Source organism: Thalassophryne amazonica, chromosome 1 (genome assembly GCF_902500255.1).
Source record: "Thalassophryne amazonica chromosome 1, fThaAma1.1, whole genome shotgun sequence".
Taxonomy (NCBI): domain Eukaryota; kingdom Metazoa; phylum Chordata; class Actinopteri; order Batrachoidiformes; family Batrachoididae; genus Thalassophryne; species Thalassophryne amazonica.
This window is the reverse complement of record NC_047103.1, coordinates 44,736,853-44,753,353: the sequence shown is the minus strand read 5'-3', so window position 1 is coordinate 44,753,353 and position 16,501 is coordinate 44,736,853. Positions and strand designations below refer to the sequence as shown.

At 41.1% G+C, this 16,501-nt stretch overlaps 1 protein-coding gene across 2 annotated transcripts in view; it reads left to right on the top strand.

Moving 5' to 3' along the window:
• LOC117509090 (serine/threonine-protein kinase OSR1-like) overlaps positions 1-16,501 on the top strand; it is a 205,722-nt gene that overhangs the window by 187,847 nt on the left and 1,374 nt on the right. The window contains exons 11-18 of one of the 2 annotated variants that reach the window (XM_034168884.1): positions 695-817; positions 971-1,048; positions 5,914-5,949; positions 10,565-10,726; positions 14,102-14,160; positions 14,404-14,456; positions 15,208-15,276; positions 15,934-15,998. In XM_034168884.1, the coding sequence (XP_034024775.1) occupies positions 695-817; positions 971-1,048; positions 5,914-5,949; positions 10,565-10,726; positions 14,102-14,160; positions 14,404-14,456; positions 15,208-15,276; positions 15,934-15,998 (645 nt within the window). The remainder of the gene's footprint in view (positions 1-694; positions 818-970; positions 1,049-5,913; positions 5,950-10,564; positions 10,727-14,101; positions 14,161-14,403; positions 14,457-15,207; positions 15,277-15,933; positions 15,999-16,501) is intronic. The other variant, XM_034168890.1, reaches the window with a different exon arrangement.

Genomic DNA, 16,501 nt, shown 5'->3' with positions numbered 1-16,501 from the left:
AAGGAGGGGCTCCGCAAGAAGCATTTCAAGGTCCTGGAGTAGCCTGGCCAGTCTCCAGACCTGAACTCAATAGAAAATCTTTGGAGGGAGCTGAAACTCCAAATCTGAAAGATCTAGAGAAGATCTGTATGGAGGAGTGGACCAAAATCCCTGCTGCAGTGTGTGCAAACCTGGTGAAAAACTACAGGAAACGTTTGACCTCTGTAATTGCAAACAAATGCTACTGTACCAAATATTAACATTGATTTTCACAGGTGATCAAATACTTATTTGCAGCAGTAACATACAAATAAATTATTAAAAAAATCATACATTGTGATTTCCGGATTTTTTTTTTTTAGATTATGTCTCTCACAGTGGACATGCACCTAAGATGAAAATTTCAGACCCCTCCACGATTTCTAAGTGGGAGGACTTGCAAAACTGCAGGGTGTTCAAATACTTATTTTCCTCACTATAAATCTTTTAGGTTGACTCCATTAAGCATATGCATGCTCTGCCAATCACAGGGAAATTGCAGAATAACTAAATAATGATGTTTGATAGGGTGGACCCAGTTTGGTGTTTTGATAAATAGCTGAAACACCCCCCCCCCCCCCCCCCACCCCCCCCCCCCCCCCCCACCCCCCAGCAGAGTTTAGGTTGTCTTAAATTTGTTATCAAGTTCTGTTGTGTACCTGTGTCTCTGTGTCAGGTACGTCGAGTACCAGGTTCCAGTGGCCGGCTGCATAAAACCGAGGACGGCGAGTGGGAATGGAGCGATGATGAACTGGATGAAGAAAGTGAAGAGGGTAAAGCAGCCGCTGCTGCTTTAAGGGTGAGACGATGGGTGTTTGTTTCATGCACACATTCACTTTTTTGTAATTGCGGTGGACTGTGACTGAAATGTCCCTCATGTCTGTGTAGTACCTTGTTTGTTCAGCGTTTCTTCACTGAGTCTTCTGTGTGTATGTTCTGTCTAACGACAAAGGAGCAGCAGGTGAAGCCTGTTGGCATCCCGAGGCGACAAGTGCGCTTCTCGTACCCACTCGAGCTGCCTGCGTCCAGGGTTGTCCACTTGTCAGGACAATACAGATGGTGTTCCCCTAACAAGGAAGGACTCTCTGCACACATTAGCCAGAGAGCGTTTGAAAGTTAGCCAAGGCTGGAAAGGGTTCTAATGAATAATGTATTCATATCCTTAAAGGAGACCTGCATTGAAAAAAATGCAGTCAGATTTTTTGAACAAAAAATGACTTACATTTACACATGAGATTCTTCTGAATGTAGTAAAATAAATCTGCAAGCCCAGATCTGTCATTCAATGGAGAAATCTTCATTTGAAAATGACAAATTTACAGCTAACATTTAGCCCTCCGCAAATTGTCCCTCTCATCATGGACGCTGCCGAGATGTCACGGACAAGACCCTCTCCCAGCATGCATTGCGCCAATTGTAATTTGTGGATTTACGTCAGTTTGCATCTGCACCTTTTTCTTGTCTTATACGGAAGGATCTACTTTTTTAAAAACTTCATATTGTCTTGCAGCACATTTGGTGAGTACACATTTCTTTTATTTGTGCTTGAAAATTATTTTGGGGGACTTTTTCATACGCCCGTTTGATTGAGTGGTGTCGCAATGAAAATCTACTGTCTTTCGCCTCTGGTACCATCGCGGGATATGGAGGCGAGACCCGCAAAGAATCCCAGTCATTAAAAATATATAAACCTCTCTCAGCGTCCATGGAGCTCTGGGGCTCCGATTGCCGAGACATGCGGTGCTGTGGATTTTGCCGCAAGAAGTCTGTCCTTGCAGCAACAGGTGTACCGGCCGCTTCGCATTAAAACAGCGAGCGTAGCGGAGGCAGAGAGCGGAAGAGGAAGAACGGCGCCAGCTGTCGATGTCGTTGCTGATCTGAGCACACAGATCTGTATCTCACATTCATTGCAGCTTACTTTTGGATGTTGAAACCAGGACGTGTATAAGTAACATTACTAACAGATAAAATCAATTTCAGTGCGGGATCGGACTGAAGGCGGGAGCACGTCGTCTTGTCCCTGACGTCATGGAAATGATACGGCTGTACAAACTGTTTTCACAGAGGGCTAAATTGTAGCTGCAAATTTGTCATTTTTAAACGAAGATTTCTCCGCTGAATTACAAATTTGGGCTTACAGATTTACTTTACTGCATTCACAAGGGTCTTATAAATACATATCAGCTATTTCTTTCTGAAATCTGACCACATTTATTTCAATGCAGGTCTACTTTAAGTTTATCTTTACATTATGCTGAACTAAATTATCACTCCATAAGAACGTTTATCATAGCTGTTGTTTTTTAAAATTTATTTTCCCTAAAAAATTTTTAATCCCAGAGCTCTCCACCACACAAATGAGCTCTTATCCTCAAGATAGTAGTAGCTTTGTTGTCGAGCTGTGTAAAGTGTCAGAAAATCACATGTGAGGAGATGCTTAAGGAGTCTGTAATCGTAAGAAGATGGGTCATAGTGACATCATTTGCGAGATGTTTTTACATACTGTAAATAAATGAGGTGGCATATGACCCCAGTTAGCCTTTTGACAGTCAGTTCCTGTTAAAACGTTATTTATTTGAATATTAGCATATATGAATAGGCATTATTTCCTACATTGTTATTCTTTAACGTTAAAGGAGGGTAAAGGTCCCAATTTCACTAACTGATGAACAGCCGTTGATTAAGACACTGAAGTCACACTTTTTTTGCAGAGGTGTTTAAAAGATACCAAAAATTAAAATAACATGTTACAAAATTGTATATTTCACATTAATACTGTTTAAAATAACAGATTGTAAGTAACCTGAGGGTTGCTTTTAGACAGTTTTATTTATTTAAAGCAGTGATGTTCCTTTCCTGGAAGCCATCTGTATTTCCACTTCTATTTTCTAAATGATGTTATTCAAGCAATCTTAATCAAAATAAAACAAATGACCTATTAACCGTTTAAGTGGTCCTCAGTGTGAGCACTAATACCTGTCATTTAAAGTCTGTTCTGCACTGCTCTAAATCTGCTTTTATTCACTACATGTTGACAAACTGAACTTTCCTGCATACATACACACTTGTATTTATGACCAGGGGCATAGGTACAAAGACTAACGTGGACATTCTACTAAAACTTGGCGTACGCCAAAACCCTGAATCTGGCGTATGTATGTATCTGTTGTATGAAAGTGTGCGTAGGCATGAATTCACGCATGTTCCGTTTATACATCCCACTGAATGTGGAACTGAGTGTGAAACCAAACTCCTCCCTGGCCACACCCCATTTAAATATGCAATTTTATGGAAATAGCCCCTTGGAATAGGGATTCCCCACAACGTCACATCAGATAACATGAACACAGAGAAGAAATTATACTATAGATGACTGGGAATTATGTGGAGACACGCAGGGACAGTTTATTCAGTGCGCTGTTAAACAGCTTAATCGTGAAACTGAAAAAATGTTGGTGAGAGTTACCGTGCGTGTTTGAGGCCGACACGCAAAACAGCGCGTGCAGAACTGACGTTAAAAAGGTGAGGTGCACCTCTGCTGACAGTGTGACATCACAATTTAGACATGCGTTTATTGACAAATACTGAACACAGGGAGCCTGTTAAGAAGCTCTGCAGCTCACCATCTAGTAAAAATAAAAAAGACATTAAACTTATTTGAATGCGCACATGCCCAAATGTGTCTGCGCTGGTTTTCGTTCGGAACAATTACACAAATAGACTATTTTAACACAAGCAGCCCCCCCATGGCTCGCCGTACCAGGTGCCTGATGCACATCACATATATTTGAACATTGATGGAATGAAAATGTTTCCTATTAACTGAAACAAATTCATCATGTGATGTGCCTTTATAGCAAAATATGTGCACTCGGGAAACTGGCTCTCGCTGCAAAATGCGCTGTAATGTTGGAATGTATCTGGATGACATTCAGATGATTGTATTCCACACAGCTGTCATGGCTCGGCGCAAGTTTGACTGGCACATGCCTGACTGATCAGCCAGCTCACGCTGATGTCAGGACGCCCAGCGTGGTCAGCACGTGTGTGTGCACAGACAACTCCTGGGTCCACATCATATTGCACTCTGGGCCGACCGCAGTTCTGTGCGCATCTTCAGTAACAGTGGCCTTGGTAATCAAAATCGGTTTATGAGCCAATTATCCTCATTTGGAAGTAAATCCTTGTGTTCCCTGAGTACACGCTCACATCAGATTGCACCATTTTCAAGGTCCTCCGATGCTAATGCAGCCACTGTTAGTGCCATTTTACGCATCACTTTCCGTGTGCTTTTATAACCATCCATATAATTGCAAACACGTGGGTGTGTTAAATGTTCATCAGTGTGTCTCTGATGTGCACATCACTCTGATGACTTCTTGTTTTCGCACTATTAACAGTTCCCTGCATCAACTGTACAAGTCGGTGGTGGCACAATAGCTGTAAAAACGTGTGTACGCCAGCCAAGATTTTAGCGTGACGCACTGCACATTTCCATGCTCAAGTCACTTTTGATACATCTGCATGTGGACGTGGAGACGGGTGTACGCCAGGTTTTTGTGCATACGCACGCTTTGTACTTGAGGCCCCAGAAGAATCTCACAGTCACTGACATGAAACTGTCTAATGTTATGGGCCCTATCTCAATGATCCATAGTGCACAGCATGGCACCAAGTACATCTGAGGTGTGTCCGGCTCTGCTTTGCTATTGGCACAGCGTGGCATACCTGTAAGAGTGTGCACTCCAACCTGGTGAAATGCAATCACATATCTGTAGACTGCCCTATGGTGCTGTGCGTTATGTTAAATATTATGAAGGTGGAAACCCCTTTAAATTGTATCTGAATACTTTGCCATGTAAATAGCAGAAAAATCTTGGTGCTCAATTCTTGACCAGGTTTTTGATGGTCTATGGTACTGCTTTTTTCTGCATTAAAATAGCAATGCACCACGCCTGGCCATGCCTCATTTCACAGCCAACATGCCCATGAAAGAGCAACTGTACTTGTTCAAAGCATAAGTACAGTTGCTGCTTCAAGAACATGGGCGTTGGGTGTGAAAGTGACATCTGCTTCAGTTGGACACTTGCAGTGACACGTGTGTGGTTTTTTTTCCGCCAAGATGTAAGACAGGGCCCTGTGTATTGTTAAGCATTGGATTCTTTTATTCAGATTACTGGCCTCTTTAGTAATGGTCTCTTTATCTGAGTCGGACATCTGATGTGATTTCTGAGCTCAGAAAAATCTCCACACCTTCTCAGTTTGTCTTCATTTCCATCTGCATTCTTTGCTGGGGTTTTTGAGTACTTGCTGCCAAACATTTTGACTAACGTGACTTCTTGTGATTATGTGTGTGTGTGTTCTAATTCTGCTTCTAAACTATTTAAATTTAAAATGAAATTTCAGTGGTGTATTTTCACTCGTTTACATCTCAGTCACCAGGACAGAGAGGCATTTTGTTTTGTATTTATAGGGAGCAATAATGCTTGACAAACCACAAGCTCTAAAAATGACTAAACCGGTCCTTAAAACATTGTTGTGATGTAATCCTGCTCACTGATTCACAACACTGCTTGAATTAGTTGAATACATTTTCAAAACCACACTGTTGCTATGTAATAGAAACTGTGCAGCAAAACCTGCACAGGAATATGTGTAAAATAAAAAGTAGATTCCCCCCCCAAAAAAAAAAAAACAAAAAAAAAAACTTTGCTCCCACAGTAAAGACTGAATTTTTCTGTAACGAGATGAGGAACGTAAACGAGTGATCAGTTTGTGGTTTTATTTTTCATGTTTTCTGTTTGCTCCATGCACCAATGTGTGAATTGTTTTGCTAAAAGCATCACATGGACATCTGATGATCATGCAATAATCATTTTTATCTGTTTGTAACAGTCGCCAAGAGTGAAGGAGGGATCACAGAATTCAGAGGTGAGTTTTAAAATGCAATTTGCAGGAGCTAAAATGCAGTTTGTCTTGAATTGAATATACTCATGATCTTAGGCTCTTCTGAAATCCCTATAATGCCAAAGGGAAAAAAATGCTGACTTATTCCTGGAATATTTGGGCAATCACTTCTCCAGTTTAGTAACACCCTGGTTCTTCTTCACTGCATACAGCAAAAGAATGAAGCTAATCTGCATGAAAATTTGTTTTCGAAGGAACATTCTTGAATCGGCATTACAATAATACACTGGCATATTCTGCAATATGTTTCATTCATGTTGCCAATAAAGCAGTTATGTAAGGTAAGTAGATCACTGAGATGTTTGACTTCTAACAATGTTTTAATCAAGTGGCAACCCCTGGTGCTGGAAAATTAAGTCAATGCAGAACTGCCAGACATTTCCTTGAATGGCCACTTGAGGCTGGCTCCAAAAGTGAGTCACCACCCATAGATTCTCATGTTAAAATCGATAACTTTACAGCAGATGTAAACATGAGCATGTTTAGAATCTGGTCCGCCAAAGGTTTTGGTCTAGTAGCTAATTTCAACCTTCATGCAGGGCTGTGAAAACTCAGCGGATCCGCAGAATTCTGTGGATTTCGTCATGGGGGGGGTGCTAGTCTTGTACTCTGTTATCGTGATTGTCACAGAGTTTGTAAAATGCCCATCACAAAGCGTTCTTTTTTATGACATCGTGCGAGTTTTAGAAATCAGCAGAATTCTGCGGAATAAAATGTCTCCGTCGAAGTGTGACTCTTAACGACAGCTGGACTGGTTGGTTGCTACAGTGACGCTGTGTGCCTGCTGTTAGACGCTGTTCTAAAGCTAAAAGTAGGATGTGGATATCTCATACTTTTAGAGCAATCAAGTTTTTAAAAGAAGAATTTTACGGTGTGTCTGTCATGGAGCAGTGTCAGACAGAGAGAAGATGGAGGCAGAAGTTTGATAAGGAATCAAGAATCCGTGGAATTGACGCTTGCTTGAATTTAAAGTCATCTTCATGATCACATCTGAAAGATAAAAGAAACAGGAAACTCAAACTGCATCTTGTACCCTCATGAAACATTGCAAGCATTTTTCTTTCCCTGAAAAATAAGCATTGTGCTGTTCAAACAGGATTTCAGACAAGATTATGTGACTTTTTTATTAATGTAGATTTTCTTTCATTGGAAAAAGACACTGTGGCTTTGAATAGATTTACAGTAATTCACACAAGAATATGTGACTTTTTTACTATAAGGTATGTTATTGATATTTTACCATGATTTTCAAAATATTCTACAAGCTTTGCCTGTGATCTTTGAAATGCTTTAACAGTCTTTTCAGTCTTCATGAATATCATATAGTTTAATTGTTCTGAGTTAATGTATAATTTGGTTTCCACTTAAAAGGAAAATCATTCCAGGTCCTACTTCCATGTCATATTCTGTTATTTTGTAGGACTAGAAGGAGAGAGCATATCTCACCCATATTGGCCTCTCTTCATTGGCTTCCTGTTAATTCTAGAATAGAATTTAAAATTCTTCTTCTTACGTATAAGGTTTTGAATAATCAGGTCCCATCTTATCTTAGGGACCTCTTAGTACCATATCACCCCAATAGAGTGCTTCACTCTCAGACTGCAGGCTTACTTGTAGTTCCTAGGGTTTGTAAGAGTAGAATGGGAGGCAGAGCCTTCAGCTTTCAGGCTCCTCTCCTGTGGAACCAGCTCCCAATTCAGATCAGGGAGACAGACACCCTCTCTATTTTTAAGATTAGGCTTAAAAGTTTCCTTTTTGCTAAAGCTTATAGTTAGGGCTGGATCAGGTGACCCTGAGCCATCCCTTAGTTATGTTGCTATAGACTTAGACTGCTGGGGGGTTCCCATGATGCACTGAGTGTTTCTTTCTCTTTTTGCTCTGTATGCACCACTCTGCATTTAATCATTAGTGATTGATCTCTGCTCCCCTCCACAGCATGTCTTTTTCCTGGTTCTCTCCCTCAGCCCCAACCAGTTCCAGCAGAAGACTGCCCCTCCCTGAGCCTGGTTCTGCTGGAGGTTTCTTCCTGTTAAAAGGGAGTTTTTCCTTCCCACTGTCGCCAAGTGCTTGCTCACAGGGGGTCGTTCTGACCGTTGGGGTTTTTCCGTAATTATTGTATGGCCTTGCCTTACAATATAAGGCGCCTTGGGGCAACTGTTTGTTGTGATTTGGCGCTATATAAATGAAATTGATTGAATTGATTTCGTGTGAATCAAAATGGCACGCACATCCAAAATGTATAAAATGGCATGCTGGATTAAAGTGAGACGGTATGAAATTAAAGCAAAAATCTGCACAGCCTGAATGCTCCCATGCAAATTCTTTAATAGACATTGTGTCTATTAAAGAGAGTGTTCAGGCTGTGCGGATTTTTGATTTAATTTCATATTCTGTTATTTCAACATTATCATTGACTGTTCAAATGAAAGGTTGAATCTAGGATAATTTAAATAGGCACTTCTTTTGAGATTATTTCTTTCAGGAGATGCTGGAAATGTAGACCCCCTGCAAATGTTCCTCAGATCTCACAATTTTTGTTTCACAGCCCTGTTCATGAAAACTGCACTGGCATGAAAATTTTATATAACTTAGCAATTTAAGATATTTGAAGCCATAAAAGTAGGAATTAGGTGCCTGGCTACTTTGAGGAATAGGGAGTGTGTTCCAGCTCTTTAATCTTGCAAGGATATTGGAGGAATCTTAGGAGTATGACCAACCAGTCTGCATGTATTTTGTGGACTTGGAAAAGGCGTATGACTGGGGGTATCCTGACTAAAGATGGAGCTGTGTCCGTCATCTCTGCATTACATTACACTTGTTTCTGGTGGGAGTTGGACTCTGCCACTGCTGCCCCTTGTCACCAGTCCTGTTTGTGATGCTCATGGACAGGATTTCAAGACGCAGTCTGCAACTGAAGGGTGTCCATTTTGGTGATCCCAGAGTTGTATCTCTGCTTTTTGCAGATGATGTGATTCTGTTGGCTTCATCAAGCAGTGGCCTTTGATGCACACTGAGCAAGTTTGAGGCCGAGTGCGAAGCAACTGAGATGAGTCAGCAACTGCAAATCTGGTGCTCTGTCTGAAAATGGTGGCTTGTCTTGTCTGAGTTAGGGGAGAGTTACTACCCCAAGTGGAGGAGTTGAAGTATTTAGAGGTCTTGTTCACAAGTGGGGGTAAATTGGAGTGGGAGATCGATAGACGAATTGGGGCGGGGTCTGAAATTTTATGAACGTTGTAACGGACAACCTTGGTGAAGAAGGAGCTGAGCCAGAAGGCGAAGCCCTCAATTTTCCAGTCGATTTATGCTCCTGTCCTCACCTATAGTCATGAACTTTGGGTAATGACTGAAAGAATAAGATTGCAGACACAAGCGACAGAAATGAGCTTTCTCTGTCAGGTATATTCCTGGACAGGTGAGAAGCTTGACTATCCGCATTGAAATTAACAAGTTGAGGTGGTTCAGGCATCTTGTGAGGATGCTCCCTGGTCGTCTCCCTAAGGAGGTCTTCCAGGCACGTCCAATCAGAAGGAGGCTCCAGGGAAGACCCAGTACACACTGGAGATATTTTCCAGCTGGTTTGGTAATGCGTTGGGATCCCTGGGAAGAGTTACAGGACTTGGCCTAGGATAGGGAAGTGTGGAATGAGCTGTTTGCTCTGCTGCCACTGCGACCTGGACCCGGATAAGCGGCAAGCAACTGACAATGAATGAATGAATGCCAGGTGCAGCACGGATTAAAGTTCTCTGGCACAACGATGGGGTTCTGTTAGTTGGGCTGCAAAAAGGCCATATATGAGATCAATGCAGATCCGATGAGAATTTATTAAAGGACGGGGGGTCTTATTAGGGGCTTGATATGCACCTTCAATGATCACAGACATGCAAGTCTTCTGCTGAAAGGTGGATTTCAGGTTTTTTTAGATTTTCCCCCAAAATTCGTATTTTCAATGATTTTTGTGCACTATCATTTGCAACGGAGCTGAGAATCGCGCTCCAGCTCACCTGCAAATGACTGCATTCTTCATCAGCCACCCAATACTTCCCCTGGCAGGATTTCTTATGGCACATCTCATTGGTCATGTTTCTGAAATGATGATGCCATAACCCCATCTTTCTCACACCGAGGGACATTTTTTTTCCCCACGATAAAGAATTAAACTATTTCCAGACATCATATTCTAAAACAGTTTTTCAGCAGGCTATGATGATCAATCCGACTGAAAGCAGGAAACAGGTGAGCTTAAAAGGCTTTATATTTACTCTGTGCCGCTTTGTAAAGTTGCTGCTACATTGATTGGCACTTTAGCCCAGGAGGACAGGTTTGGCATGACACTAATTCTGCATGAAAACTCCACACAGAAAGGACCAGGAGGGAAACAAACCCATGGCCTTCTTGCTGTGAGGCAACCACTAATCCAGTGTGCCACCCATAAATAAATATTAAAAAAAATAATAATAATAAATAAATGTGACTTATAGTCCAGAAATTACTGTAATGAGAATCCCATGTCTGACCATTAACTAGTTCCCTTTTGAACTGTATGAGAATGACACTGATTTGATGGTATTCCTCTTTTCAGACTCCTGAATCTTTCAGCAGTCAGCTTCAGACGGTGGCCGTGAGTCAAGCAGAGCTACCTCAGGCTGCAGGTCAGGTTCCACTGCAACCCTCACCTGTCAGCACCCAACCCACTCTCCAGGCTGCTTCTCCCACACCGGGCTTACCTAGTGCTCCCGCACAGGTTGGTCCCTCTGTAGATATGTGTCGCTTTAGGGCTGTAAATGTGCCTCTCATCTTTTAATTGTCTATTCTGCTGTGCAAAGCTTTAAGCTCCTTTCACACATGAAGCAGTGTATATTTATTGGTGGCAATCAACCCTGGGGCAGCAGAGATTTGACATCCACACTTCTGTTTTCATCACATCAGATTTCTTTCTCTGTTCACGCATATCACAGATGTAGTCTTTGCAGCCATGTCGGTTGTTTGAGCTGATCAACAAATTGATATTAATTAAGGAGTTGTGCAATGGGACACAGTTATATTGCATTGTGTGTGGCCTCAGACCGTCTGCTGTCTGGCATAGAGCTGCAGTGTGCAGGGCAGTGCATGTGGCATAGATTGCAAGTGGCAATAAATAAAATAAACATTGCTGTAAGATGGAGCATCTTTATGAAGTCATTAGATTAATGGAGTCAGTGGACTCACAGACTGCATTCTCTTTTGAAGTGAGAGAGAGAGGGAGAGAGAGAGAGAGCTTTTCTGTGAATTTAGAAGATATTATATGTTACTTGCAATTCAGTTTGCCGTCTGCATTAAGCCCATATTAATTACAACTACAACCCAACACCTGTGGGCAGTAGATAGGCACATGAAGTGTGCGTGAAGGAGGAATCGTATGCAATATGTATAAAATCATAGCTGAAACGTAGCTCCAATGCCTCGTACACCTGTTGCTGCAACTATTTGCGCACTGCCAGTGGAGAGCCCATCTAACCCTCTCGCGGCAGGTGTCGGCCAAATTCCAGCTGACACACACGAACATCCAACACCGCTCCCTTGGCACTTAGAAAATGTATGGCCATTTGCGCTATTAGACGATCACTTTTGAGCTGGATGTGAAATTTTTCTAAGTGCCCCCATGAGTGTGGCTTTGCAAACAGACACAGTGACATGTTGGTGTCACTGTGAACTGACAGGGGGTGTGTCCGCCAACAGGAGCAGCTGTGGAAATCTGTGGTTCTGGACGTCCCAGCTGGAGAACACATACCATGTTTGGATGGACATGAACTAACTGTCCATTGTGGCGTGTATGTGTCTGCTTGCTGTCCTCACATGAACATACATAAAAACATATATTGCTGTTGCAATGGGCTGCAGCGAGCCTGCGCATGGCGCACACATTGACAGGCTACCCCGTGTGAAATGGACCATCAGATCATAACACGCAGCGGGCGATCTGAATGTCACATCACCCACATGAGCTCTGCTCCACATGACGCGATGTCAGTCCTGTGGTGTGCCATCCACAAGACACACGTGTCGGGCAGGACACGCCACCAGCAGATGTGGACATGATAAGAGCACACTCTGCTTCTCATTCATGTCATTTCATGACTGTATGTCTGTGACCATGGGTCACCTACAGAGCAATAGATGGATTATACTTGTATTGTCCACTTGATAAGAGGGATTCAATAAAATGCAGTGTTTTATATGGTGTGTGGTTGTATTTTTTAAATATGTCCATGTCCTTCTTGATAACAGGCATTTTTACCTTTTACAAGACAGTGATGGTAACTCAGTGGGAATGTTTCTGGCTGGCAATCAGAGCTTTTGGAAAATGCAGGTTTGAATCCTGTGGGTGGCATGTATTTTAAAAAAAAATTTCCCCCCCAGCAGCTGCGCAATGTGGTTACACAGGTTGCAGCTGCTCGCGCTGTGTTCCCGCGTGCACGAAACTGTCGCAATGGCATCATTCAGGCCTGCCCGTTGCCTCAATGTTTTGTGGTTCACTTATACAAGCTGTTCCGCCGTGATTTGCCATGATTTTTACTTATTCGTACTATGTGTGAAGGGGCCCTGATCAGTGACAGTGGAAGGAACTGTTGTCCACATGTGCACAGTAGACTCAAACCTTGCTGTGAGGCAAGAGTGCCAACCGCTGTATCACTAAGCTGCTCCCAGTATCACTCCATTCTAGCTCCAGAAATCAATCAATCAATCAATCAATCAATGTTTATTCATAGAGACTTTTACAACACTCAAGGTGACCAAAGTGCTTTACAGTAAAATAAAAACACTATCGAATAAAAAAATTAAAAACACATTAAAACAATTACAAAACAAGAAAACACAAGAAGGTAAAGTGTCAGCGTGCTACTCAGTGTTAAAAGCCAGCCTGAATAAATCTGTTTTGAGCCACAACTTAAAAAGACCAACATCATTATAGAACGCATATCAGAGGCCAGTTTATTTCAGAGTCTGGGCCCAACAACAGTGAAGGCCCGATCCCCCCAGTGCTTGGATTTGGTTCTAGGGACTTCCAGTAGTCTGAGTTACGACTTGTGAACATTCAGAAGTTCGCTGCGATAAGAAGGGGCAAGGCCGTTTAAGGCTTTAAAAACAAACAGTAAAATTTTAAAATTAACTCTAAAAGAAACAGGAAGCCAATGCAAAGAATAAAGGACTGGTGTGATGTGCTGACGTCGCGGTGTATTTGTTAAAAATAAAAAACGGGCCGCCACATTTTGTACCAGTTGAAGACGACTGAGACAGCGCTGGGAAACTCCAAAATAAAGTGCATTACAATAGTCTATTCTGGAGTTTATTAAAGCATGAATAGTTTTCTCAAGGTCTATATTTAAAAAGGCTTCACTTTGGTTAAAAGATGCAGTTGGTAAATACTTGCTCTAACCACACTCAGTCTTTTTAGCAAATCTTAAATTGCAATATAAATATTACTCCAAGGTTTCTCACTGCAGATTTAAAGTGAGATGACAACAAGCCAAAATTAGAAGTTACTAAGTCACCAAAGAAAACACAAGGTCTGTCCAAAAAGTATCAGACCTTTTTATTTTTTGCAAAAACCATATGGATTTGAATCACGTGTGATTGCATCAGCCAAGCTTGAACCTTGATGCAATCACACGTGATTCAAATCCATATGGTTTTTGCAAGAAATAAAAAGGTCCGATACTTTTTGGACAGACCTCGTATCTTCTTTATTTCCCACTTTATCTGTGTAGAAATCTTTTATGGACTTGGACTTCCCCAGTACAAGGTCAGTACCCACTTGCATCTGGGTGGACTGAGACAATGAAGATGGTGTTCAGCCTAGAATTGAGCCCCGATCTATATATTGGTATTTCGACTACTATCCCTCAAAACCATCTGTGAGGTTGGGAAGGATTCAGATCAGCTGATCAGTCGCTCTGTTTTTCATTTACACACAACCAGAAAACAGATCATCACAGAACACACATCTTTCAGACCATGTGTGAAAGGGGCACATGATTTTCTCAAGCGACAGTTTTCCTGCAGTTGACTGTGTGTGTGTGCGTGCGTGCGTGCGTGCGTGTGTGTGTGTGTGTGCGTGCGTGTGTGTGTGTTGAAACAGGTTCCAGGCTCCTCAGATGATGCTGTTCAGGCTCCCATTAGTTTGGTATTAAGGTTAAGGTGTGTTTCATCTGTATCTTTATAAAATAACCACACTGTCAGAGATGGATTTGTGTTCTGTCATTCCCTCAGATACTAGAACCAGGCATTTATTTCCCAATACCTCCATGTGCCTGCTATAATCAATGTATAATCCGATTACCACCATCGTTTTACCTCTAATTAGATGTACTTTCAGTTGAGGTGTGTAAGATTACATAATAATAATCTCTCATCTCGTTTCTCTTTCCCTCATTTCTACAGAAATTCAAGGAAGGAGCTCAATGATATCCGTTTTGAATTTATGCCAGGGAGAGGTATGTGGATTTTTTTTTTTTTTTTTTTTAGATTTTCAGGTTAAAGAAAACCCAGTGGTTGCTCCTCTAGACACTGTCTATGTGTTGATAGTGCAGGCTAACTGCTTTGAGAACCCTCATTTTCATGAAATGGAGGATATTGGTAAGCACAAGAGAAGTCAAGGGAGCATGAATCCCTGTTGCCAATGAAGAGAAACGTGAACAGAAGCAAAATTGTGGCTGGCAAACTCATAATGCAACCAGCACACTCATCACTGGATGACGCTAAATCTTACACACTGCAACTTTAAACGACACTTGAGAACTGAGTTGCATTTTATTTTTCTTATCTGCAGAGTGTATAATAGTATTGTATTACCAGTTGTGTAAAATGGATCTCATGCTCGAAGAAAGACCCTGAATGATCCTCTCCCAATTATATATGGAGCTCAACAATAAATTAAACTCATTTAATGCAAGTTTGTCTGCAGTGCCATTTTTCATGGTCATGGTTTTGTTTTTTGTTAAGTTGGCAAGAAACTGATGAATTGATCGTCACAGTGTTGCAGAAATGACAAAACTACATTTGCACCCTGTTGATATTTAGTGTGTGTGTGTGTGTGTGTGTGTGTGTGTGTGTGTGTGTGTGTGTGTGTGTGTGTGTGTGTGTGTGTGTGTGTGTGTGTGTGTGTGTGTGTGTGTGTGTGTGTGTGTGTTAAACATTGTTTTGGACCAGCTGTCACAGTTTGTCTTTTCTGTTGTGACTTTTCAGACACAGCAGATGGCGTCTCCCAGGAGCTGGTGTCAGCAGGCCTTGTGGATGGCAGAGATTTAGTAATAGGTCAGTTACGAAGTGTTCTCCTACCCAGAAAAAACTTTCTTTTCTGACAAGAAGATCAAAATGAGATGTTTTTGGTTGATATGCAGTCTTTCATGGACCCAAAGTTCCTGTCTCGGCCTGCATTCACTTAGCTGTGAACAGATGTGCGAAAATCAGTTTCATGCTGCTTTCCCAAGCAACGCAGGTATTCAGAATTATTGCTACCTGCAGTGATCGGGGCAGAAAAGACAAGCATAATTAAGGAGCTATAAGGAGTTAAGTTGGATTTAATAAAATTTTGTGTGTAAAAAAAAAAAAAAAAAAAAAAAAAAAAAAACATTGTGTGTGATGTTATTATGATTGTTTTTTAATTCTGTTTTTTCAAGTACTGGTCTTTCAACAATTAAATTTTATGGTAAAACTGTAAATTTTAATGTTAACTGTAATTAATACAGCCTTCAATGAGACCGTAACGACCAGAATTATTCCAAACGGCCATTGCATTATGCGTCCCTGCAGGACCGAATTAAAAAGCTTCACGTCCAATATCACCATCGTCTCTGCAGTTCCGATTGTGCGCAGGGGGGTGTAAAATTTTTTCTTTTTCTTCTTTAGACAGCATGTGAATGTTTTATTATAGAAATGATATATATGTTTGTATTTTCTTTTTTATTCCAGTTGCTGCAAATTTGCAGAAAATAGTTGATGAGCCTCAAGCCAATAAAAATGTCACATTCAAACTGGTGAGTGTAACATTTTTCAGTCCGAGACTTCTCTAACACACTGTGTAGTAGCCATTAAAAATGATAGATGTTTATGTTAAATGATATTGTCTTTTTTATTTTCTATTTGTTTGTGCCATGGGTCTTCTAAATTGTAGGTAATTCATTCATTTGCAGTTCATAATTACTAAATGCTGTTACTGTTTTGTCCAGTGCAGCACAATGTTATGTGCTTAAAAAAAAAATTATATATATATATCCATACATACATACATACATACAGTGCCCTCCAAAAGTATTGGAACACTTGGTATTTCTTGCTATTTTAATTTGTTTATGCCATTTCAAATACAAAAAAACTATAAAAAAGTAAAAATGTCTAAAATTATTTTACTTCAACTCAAACTGAAAGTAAATCTCTGCAACATGATATAAATCAATTAAAAATATAAAAGCCAAGGTGATGGGTTGCATAAGCCATGGAACACTTTGGTATAATATCTGCAAATAATCAGTTTTATTGC